Consider the following 10,000-nt stretch of genomic DNA (forward strand, 5'->3'; position numbering starts at 1 on the left):
ACATTAACGTGAATCAAATCTGTGATTTATTTGTTTGTTTGTTTGTTTGTTTGTTTAGAATTTTCTGTCTGTACTTCTCTGTTATCTGTTTTGGCAATCAAACAAGGAAATGCATTTTTCTTTTACATGTTCTGTGGTGCTTTATTCAGTAGGGGAAAATACACTTCTGAAATGTGTATTTCAAACTGTACACATATCAACAGAATATTTTTTAATTAGACAATATATATCCTGTGCTTGCAGTACTGGAATAGTCAATCTCAGAGGAAACAGTATCATCTCTGATCAGATCTTCACGGCAATGAGAAAAATGGCAGCTAACTCCTTCACACTTACCTGGTTAGAAACTGCATTTTCACAAACAAATGTTTCATAAAATTTAGCGAATTCTGGTGCATGATCATTAACATCAAGAACTTGGATATATACATTTGCTTCTGAAATTTTTTCAGGATTTCCTAATGGTTAAAAGAAGATGGAAATAAAAATGTATAAATTATCTGCTATATATTTTAAAGTAATATAGACAAGACGAAATATTACCTAAATTTGACAGAGTAGAAAATAGTAACTGACACTTACAGATACATTAAATACTAAATATTTTAAAATAATTCTGTTAATATATAACCTGCAATATGATTTAGCATGTGCTTTTGAAGTTAAACTTCTAATCTTAATTGCTAACATAGAAATAAGGGTGCTTTTTTGCTTTGCTGGGGTTCTGTCTATGAAATGGGTTTGTTTTTCTTCTCCAACATTATGTTAAATTACAATAGAATGTCATGATACTTCTTACAAAAGTTTGGATATGCTCACTTTTTCATTTACTAAGTTGGAAACTGATTTAAATGTAAAAAATAAAATCTGATCTGCAGAAATTAAATGAGGTTTTGTTCATGAAGAGCGTCTTACTGTGCTAGTCATGGATATCACAATGGTTGGTCACAACTTTTAAGAAATTCTATTACAATTCCTTGATACACTTACTTACACTCCTTCACTACAGTGTACTCCTTTCATATTTTGAAATTTCAAAGTTTTTAGTGAAAATCTCACCAAAATTTACATAATTTCAAAATACTTATGCCACTGATAACCATGAATAATTATAATAGACACTGATAGTTGGTACTAGCTAAACAGAAAGTTGAGACTTCTATAAAGAACAGAGTTGGAACTTGGAAAAACAGAGTTATTCTATCCACCGGTCCCAAAAATATATTTGTAAAGAAGTCCATGTTTACCCAGATGTGTACAGCTTTACTCTTGATGGAAGTAGTAGATGAGATTACAGTTATTTTCCAAGTATTATTCGCACAACAGATTTAATACCTAGGCATTTGATACTCATGAAAGCTGTACTGTTTCTCTTAGATTAATATACTTTACTACTGTGGCTATGTAAAAGCTATGTTAATATGGCTTATATCCAAATGAAAAGGAAAATAAAGTCTGCCAATATGAGACACTTCAATTCCTGCATTTACTGCATTTACATAAGGTTATATTGCTGTAACTATCTCAGACAAGGAAAATCCAAACCTAATTATATAATTTAATGATATAAAATTATGTGTGGAATAGGCCCTAAAATCAATCAGTCAATCAAACAAACAAAACCTTACGCAATAAAAATGTTCATAAATGTCACCTTGTTCTGGTTTCAGGTGGGATAGAGTTAATTTTCTTCATAGTAGCTTATATGGTGCTGTGCTTTGGATTTAGGATGAAAATAATGTTGATACCTGTTGTGGTTTAACCCAGCTGGCAGCTAAGCACCATACAGCCATTCATTCACCCTCCCCCCTCCCTCTCTGGGATAGAAGGGAGAATCAGAAAAAAACCTGAAGCCTGTGGGTTGAGATAAAGACAGTTTATTAGGACAGAAAATAAAGGAAAATTATTAATAATAATAATAATAATAATAATAGCTTGTATGAAACAAGTGATGCACAATGCAATTGCTCACCATCTGCTGACCAATGCCCATCCCATCCCTGAGCAGCCGGCCCCCCACCCCGGCCAGCCACCCCTATATATTGTTTAGCATGACGTCAGATGGTATGGAATACCCCTTTGGCCAGTTTGGGTCAGCTGTCCTGGGTCTGTCCCCTCCCAGCTCCTGATGCACCCCCAGCCTGCTCGCTGGCAGGACAGAGCGAGAAGCTGAAAAGACCATGGCTTAGTGTAAGAACTGCTCTGCAACACTTAAAACATCAGTGTGTTATCAACATTATTCTCATCCTAAATCCCAAACACAGCACCCTACCAGCTACTAGGAGGAAAATTAACTCTATCCTACTCAAAACCAGGACAATACCACACTGATGTTTTATTTATTGCAGAGTAATTCTTGTACTAAGCCAAGGACTTTACTACTTCTCAAAGTGCCCTGAGAGTAAGGAGGGTGGAGTGGGGAGGGAACAACCAGGAGGTTTGGGAGGGAACACAGCCAGGACAGCTGACCCAGACTGACCATAGGGATATTTCAAATCGCATGACACCATGCTCAACATTTACATTGGACATACCCGACCTTTAGGAAGGACAGGCTAGGGAGATGAGTATGGAGTTTCACCCTCTATGTCAATGACCAGTTGTAATGTATGTGGCTCTGCCTTGGGATGGCTGAGGAGCTAAATGAGAATTTATGGGTTAGGAGTAAAGTGAGGGCAGGGACGGGTGATATTATAGTGGGGGTCTGCTACAGACCACCTGTCCAGGAAAAAAAAAAATGATGAAAATTTCTAAAAACAGTTAGGAAAAGTCCCGGTCCTCCTGGGAGACTTTTTAACCACCCTGACATCTGCTGGAGGGACAACACAAAAGTGCATTAAGCAATCCAGGAGGTTCATGGAATGCATCGGTGAAAAATTCCTTCTCCATGTGATAGAGAAGGCAAAGAGGAAAGGTGTTGTGCTGGACCTTATTCTCACCAACAAAGAGGGGCTTGTGGGGAATGTATAGGCCAAAGGTAGCCTTTGTCGCAATCACCATGAAAATGTGGAGTTCAAGTTCCTTAGGGCAGCTAGGAGGTTGCACAGTAAACTCACTAAGCCCCATCCAACCTGGCCTTAAACACTTGAAGGGATGGGGAATCCACAACTTCTCTGGGCAACCTGTACCACTGCCTCATCACATTCTAAGAATGTCTTCCTCATCCTAATCTAATTCTACCCTCTGTTAGTTTAAAGCCATTACTCCACTCCCTGACAAAAAGTCCCTCCCCAGCTTTCCTGTAGCCCCCCCTTTGGGTACTGGAAAGTTATTATAAGGTCTCCCTGGAGCCTTCTCTTCTCCTGACTGAACAACCCAAACCCTCTCAGCCTATCTTCATAGGAGAGGTGCTTCAGTTCCTCGAGCCCCTTGTGGCCCTACTCTGGACTTGTTCTAATACATCCATGTCTTTTTTGTGCTGGGGGCCCCAGACCTGAATGCAGTACTCCAGGTGGGGTCTCACAAGAACAGAGTAAAGGGGGAAAATCACCACTCTCAGCGCGCTGGCCATGCTTCTTTTGATGCAGCCCAGGATAGAGTTGGCTCTCTGTACTGCAAGTGCACACTGCCAGCTTATGTCTAGCTTCTAGCCATCCAACACACCCAGGTCCTTCTCATCAGGGCTACTTTCAATCCGTTCTCTACCCAGTCTGGGAGGAATACAGAGATGTCCAAGCAGTGAAGGATCAACTTAAGAAAGCTTAAGTCCAGATAGAATTGAATCTGTCCAAGGACATCAAGGCAAACAAGAGGTCTTCTACAAGTACCTCAATCACAAAAGAAGACTAGGGAAAATACGTGCCCTCTCTGGAAAGAAACAGAAGACTTAGTTACTCAGAACATTAAAAAGGTTGAGGTAATGAAGCCTCTGCTTGAGCAAGGCAGTTGAACCAGATGACCTGCAGGGGTTCCTTCCCACCTCAACAATTCTGTGATTCTGTAAACCATAAAACTGGGAGGAGTTAGCTGGGAAGGGGGGGGGGGGGTAGGTTTGCCATTACTCATGGATTGGCTGGGTATCACTTGGCTGGTGGTGAGCAATTGCATCGTGAATCACTTGTGTTTATTTTTTGTTTTGTTCTGTTTCCTTTCTTTTTTTTTTTCTTTTTCTTTTCTTTCTTATTAAACTGCCCTTTTCTCAATACACAAGTTATGCAATTTTCTTTCCAGTTTTCTCCCCTGTCCCACTAATGATAGATCTGAAAAGAAGGTGTTAGAAAGAACAAATTGTTTATAATCTGTTAGAATAATTATAAACAGTTACTGGTCATGATGTTGATTTTTTTGCTCTTGAAGTTGTACTTACTCTCCAAGTTGTATTATGTAGCCTCTTATTTGCTGTATATGCTTCTTTTTTGCTGCTTATCATCTCTGTGGGCTGTTTTAAGGTTGCTTTTCATTTTACCACTGGGCTGTACTGTGTAACACTCCCTCATGAATGATAAAAGCAGTGATCACGAGCCTAACCTGATACCTACTTTCAGCATTGCTGTTACTCTGGGAACCATCTCTTGGAAACTATTAACAATTATACTTCTTACCTTTTCTCCTCAAAGATCTGATCTGTGGAGGAAGGACAAGGAATGACACCTTCCCCTTCTTCTTCACCTTCCCTTCCTTCTCCACACCAGATACAATAGCTCTTGAGAATTTTGAATTTCTTTGGGATGTTTAAACCTGTATATTCCTATTGCTATGTCTCTTGAATGAATTTCTGGTTTGGTCAAAGGTTAAACATCTATTTAAGAATATCACGCAGAGATCTGCTGGGAGACAAGCTAGTTAAGAATGGCAGGGTGTGGGAGATAGTATGGACAGGTACGTAGAACAGTGGGGACCTCCACTGTTTTGGAACTTTACCTCTGAACAAGTGAAGAATCCTAAAAACTGGTGAAGTGTTTGGAAAAATATGCTGTCACTGGCAGTTCCAGAGAGATGTAAATCACTGCAACATGCTGCAACCTGACCCATTTCTACTGAGCCATGTTCTACACTATTCAGCACCCTCAAGGGGAAGATAATGTCTCCGGATCTGATGACAAGATTGAGCTTTGAGAACCTAGAAGGTCTTTGACTTAGTGTAAGTACTGATCAGCAACAACTAAAACATCATTGCATTACCGACAGTTTTTTCATCCTAAATCCAAAAGACAGCATCATACAAGCTACTATGAAGAAAGTTAACCCTATCGCAGCTGGAACCAGGACACACCTGAAAACAACAGAAGGAAGATCTAAAGGTACTGAATACCTCTTAGAAGTCCTTCACCTACCAGCAAATTCAATCCATGTTTAGATGGCACTAATCATCACTTAGCTCTTAGAAAGGTCTGCTTTCACCATGGTGTAACATATCTACACTAGTAGGCAAGAATTTTTGTAGCAACAATACTATTCATACTTACCTGAATGTATTGTTGGATAAGAGACATAAGGAAGACATTTTCCAATAAATAAAATCATATTAAGATATTCTAGGAGTACTAAATATCTATTAGATTACACACGTCAATATCTCAACCTGCTCTGCCTAAAACACAAGTATGCTACTCACAAAACATTCATTATAGTTAAAATATGCCTCATGATGTGTATAAGTGTCACTGCTTCTCACTCATTCGGAAGTCCTTAAGACATTTTCTTAAAATAATCTAATGGACTTTTAAGAGAAACCTTTCTGCCTCACTTCAAATTATATGGCTTTGGGTGGTTCTTACATTGCTTTTTAAATTTATAATCCATTAGTTCCTTGGAGAAGACATTTGATTTCTTGGGACTTATGGAATCTGTGCTGATAGCTTTGAGTCTTTTGTCAAAGAAATGACAGCAAAAGCAACTACCACAGAGATAAATGGCTAGATACTCAGCAGTTTCACATTACTATTCCTCCTGTGAAATCATTAGAGCTGTGTTAATTTACCAAAGCTTATGATCTGTCAGTGTCATCTCAGAAATAGTTCTTTGGGGAATGACATTTCTCATGTTTAATCCCAATATTCACAATAATATAATAGGCAATGAAATAGTGCTTGGTTTATTTATTTTATTTTATTTACAAAAAGTAGCACACATCCCTTTTAGAAATAATACACAGAGTGCACGACTTAACCTTTTTAGTTAGGCCAGAAATGGGTGTGTAATGGACTTTGTAATTCTATTAGGAGTCAGGGAATACTTTCAGTGCCTTCAGCCATACACAAAGTGGCATGGGTAGAGCCCAGCCAGCTATCTTGGTTTATTCCTGACTTGCTTGTTCATCAGATTCGTGGATGCTGTGTTGACTTAAAGCCTACCATCAAATAAATGCTCACACAAACAGCACCTAGGTACTAGTAGGGACATTGGGACAAATCTGAAAATAAGTCTATCAACAAAAGTATATATGGCCAAAGAAGGGTGACAATTACACACTGAATTAATGATATGATCCATGACTGAAACCTTCAAAGAACTATAAGTTCTGCAGTCATGAAGTAGCTCTATAACACAATAAAAATGGACATCTGAAAAACCCTATGGACAAATGACTGTTGTCTCTTTAGGGCAAGTTTAGGTAAGACTAATAGTTAACTTTTCCACTGGAAATATAGAGAAATGAGAATCAAATTGAGCTCAAGCCAGTTGCAATCAAGGATTTTTTTTTTCATTCATTTTTAGTTCAATTGAGGGAAAGCTGAGCCAGTCATTCTAATTAAAAAATTAATAAATTGTCCAACAATCATCTTCTGAGTAATTAAATCACAGTCATATAAATATGATGGCTTAAGGATTTTTTGCTGTCATGCATGCTTCTGTTATGACTGTTAGAATACGTCTATTTATGCTTCAGTCTTGTACTTGGTGGAAGCTGATTAAAACCAAGTAAAAACTGATCAAATAAATCTTGATTTCTCTTGAGCTGGAAAAAGTCCTATGTATAAAGTGCAATAAGGTTCAACAGGTTGCAGGTTCCCACTACTTGAGTTTAAAGTCCGGTGAATTAGATCTTCTTCTGGGTACCTTTAAACCTAGTATCTCAACTGCATGAGGACAGGATGATCCTCATCACAAGTCATGCAATAACATGCAAATTACTGTCAATAATTTCTGATCTTTGTCATCACAGTAGAGGCAAAAGGCTTGGGTCCTGTATAAATGCTGGGGCATCAAATAAGCCCCCAGAGAGGTTGCTGCTGTAATGCAGTTTCAAGTTCTATCTCAGCTGCAATGAATAGCTACTGTGGATGAGGTCTAATGTCGTTTTGATTTGGCCTCAGTGGAGCCACAATGTCATCCGCAAAATGTCTCATAGTGTATGGTAGGACTATATTTCAAGGAATAAAATGTTACTAGTTCAAAATATAAATAATCTCAGGTATGTCCATAGCAAGGTGACCTAACTTCAATGCTTTGGAATATATTTTTATAGACAGTGACTTTATCATCACTAAAGAAATAAAGAATAAGTATAAGAATATGAAGATAATGAGGGCTCAGTCTGTCTACAATAACTTTCATTACTATGAAAGACCTGCTTTTTTCTGCTCAGGAGACACTTATTCATTTGTAACATTTAGTTCTTTCCTTTTTCATTGTTTAGCTAAACAGAAACGTCCAGACCAAAATCATCCTGCTGTGTTTCCATAGTTCTATTCAAGACATGACAAAAATATGCCAGAGATCAATTTTACCATCATCTGCCAGCTGTCCAACAACATGAAAAGTGAGATATATTTATATTAAAAAACTCCCAGAGAAGCTGAAAAGGAAGGTAATACTATCAATTTCCAAACACAAAATAAAGGCTTCAGTGAAAAAGGTTACTGAATATGTTGCATTGAACTTCTAGCAGTACTATTCTGACATATATACAGGGAATGCTTCCTTTGAGGAACTAATGAATATATGTTTAAAGTAGATTTAACAATAAATAGCATTTCACTGAGATTCAGAATTAAACTAACATGCTAAAAGTATTTAGCAAATCTGTTTGATTTCTTGATTAGCCAGTTTTTTAAATTTGTATATTTTTTTCTATTTCTTCTCCTTCATAGGGATTGATGTGAAGAGTTTTTAAAAAGTATCTTAATAATCTTGTTAAACCACCTTATAAATTAGTAGTTGTTAATTTTCTAGAGCATTATCCCAGAGTTAGGGCAAGCAGGTAACCAAAAGTACAAATGGAGGCAACTGTATTTGACTTTCAAACAAAAACGACAGATGAAATCTATATAAAGGAGGTTTCAGAGATTTAATTGTCACTGAAGAGAAGTCTAACTGATTTAGGCCTTACATTCACAATTAATTTGAGCCACAGGTTTCTGACTGGTGTTAAATTAGACCCTGGCTAATTTCACACTAGTCAAAAATCTGGTGTGAAATTAACCAGGGTTTAATTTAACATAAGATCTTGCACTGCAGGAGCAATTCAGATGCTTCAGTGTAACTTGAAAGTGTTACATGCTCAATCCCATTACAATTTCCTTTTTTATTTTATTTTTTATTTTTTTATAAGGTCATCTTTTATGAAAGAGCACAGGACCTTGGAGCTCAAATACATTCTGCCTCTATTTAACTAATCATTTTAATAATGTTCCTTCATGTAGCAAGCAATAGTAGTATAATGAGAAGGAAGCATGCATTCTTCATTTAAAGTAAGGCATATTCAGAGGATAATTACAGTTTGCAGTATATAAAGCACAGTTCCTTAAATTTCTTACTCACTGGTTTCTGTGGCTGTAACAGTTATGTTGTGCCAAGAAGCAATCTCTCGGTCCAGAGGTTCAGTTGTAATGATTGTTCCATTGTGTTCATTGATGCTGAACAATCTCTTTAAATGCATGCCTTGGACAATAGAATACCTGCACAAAAAAAAAATAAAAATAAAAAAAGTGAAGCAAGAGATTCCCTAATACTGAAATGTTCCTTGAAAAGCAAGGACATATAAAGCTACTGTCAGTTGAGAAAACAGAGCTGTGCATATATACATATAAATGTGTGCTGCAACAACTCAGAAGTCATGAAAAATGTACACTTATAAACATTTAAAATTCACTGCTGCCAAGATCAAAGCTCTTCTTTCTATAAAACTAAATATGTCTCAGATCTGTATTAATGTGAACTGAATCTGAAATGCATTATTCATTCTTACATCTAAGTCAGGCTCACAGCAGGTGAATGACTTCGCTGAAAAGAAACAGCAAAAGTGCCACTTGTGAAATGAATAACACTAACAGCTAAGTGGAGGTATAATGGTAAATATATTTTATCATTGCTGACATGCTCTGATACTGAGGGAATGGGCATTATAAAGAAAGAAAGACAACTATGTATAATGGAGTGTCACATAGGCAGGCTACAAAATCCTAAAGTAGAAGATGATTGCAAATGAGTCCAGTGCTCCTGAGTCTTCATTTAAAACACTCTGGATGCTATGTCCATATGCAGACATGCACATGCACACATATGTACATACATACCATTCAAATTGTTAAAGTCACAGGCCAAAGATGGACTGAAAAAAGACACCAGAGATATTGGTTCAAATGGAAAGGATATTTACCAATATTTTTTCATGACATGCAAAAACAAACAAACAAACAAACAAAAACAAAAAACTGTGCCACAGTTCCTAGCAGAGTCTCTGTCACAGAAGTAAAATCTGTTTTCAGGGTTTGAAAGGTTCTTACCATTCCAGTTTGGAATTCCCACATTTAATTATTCCCTCTTTTATTGTACGTCTCATTTTGTTTCATAAAGACTTTCTATCTCTTGTTGGTATTTAATATTGTTGGTATTTAAGACTAGGCATTTAAGACAAATGCGTCAGCATTTGGATGATTATCTTTTTATCTAGACTTAGCTTTTTGTCTGTTTGGAAAAACAGTAAGAGAATAAATCAAGGAACCTTCATAACACAGACTGATTTTTTGTTGTTGTTTGAGACAAACACCACTTAGAAAACTCTATTTAGGGATTTATAATTCAATCTTTTCTTATTTATTTTTTTTATATACAAATT

At 36.9% G+C, this 10,000-nt stretch overlaps 1 protein-coding gene across 4 annotated transcripts in view; it reads right to left on the reverse strand.

Moving 5' to 3' along the window:
* Positions 1-117: 117 nt before the first annotated feature.
* LOC310891373 (cadherin-10-like) overlaps positions 118-10,000 on the reverse strand; it is a 26,474-nt gene continuing 16,591 nt past the window's right edge. Inside the window, exons 7-8 of one of the 4 annotated variants that reach the window (XM_083853631.1) lie at positions 8,704-8,840; positions 118-458 (exon numbers count right to left, since the gene is read on the reverse strand). In XM_083853631.1, the coding sequence (XP_083709757.1) occupies positions 286-458; positions 8,704-8,840 (310 nt within the window). In that variant the 3' untranslated portion in view covers positions 118-285. Of the gene's footprint in view, positions 459-7,170; positions 7,739-8,703; positions 8,841-10,000 lie in introns of those variants that run through there. The other 3 variants (XM_083853630.1, XM_083853633.1, XM_083853632.1) reach the window with 3 other exon arrangements.

The sequence above is a fragment of the Anser anser genome (genome assembly GCF_964211835.1).
Source record: "Anser anser genome assembly, contig: HAP1_SCAFFOLD_622, whole genome shotgun sequence".
NCBI lineage: Eukaryota > Metazoa > Chordata > Aves > Anseriformes > Anatidae > Anser > Anser anser.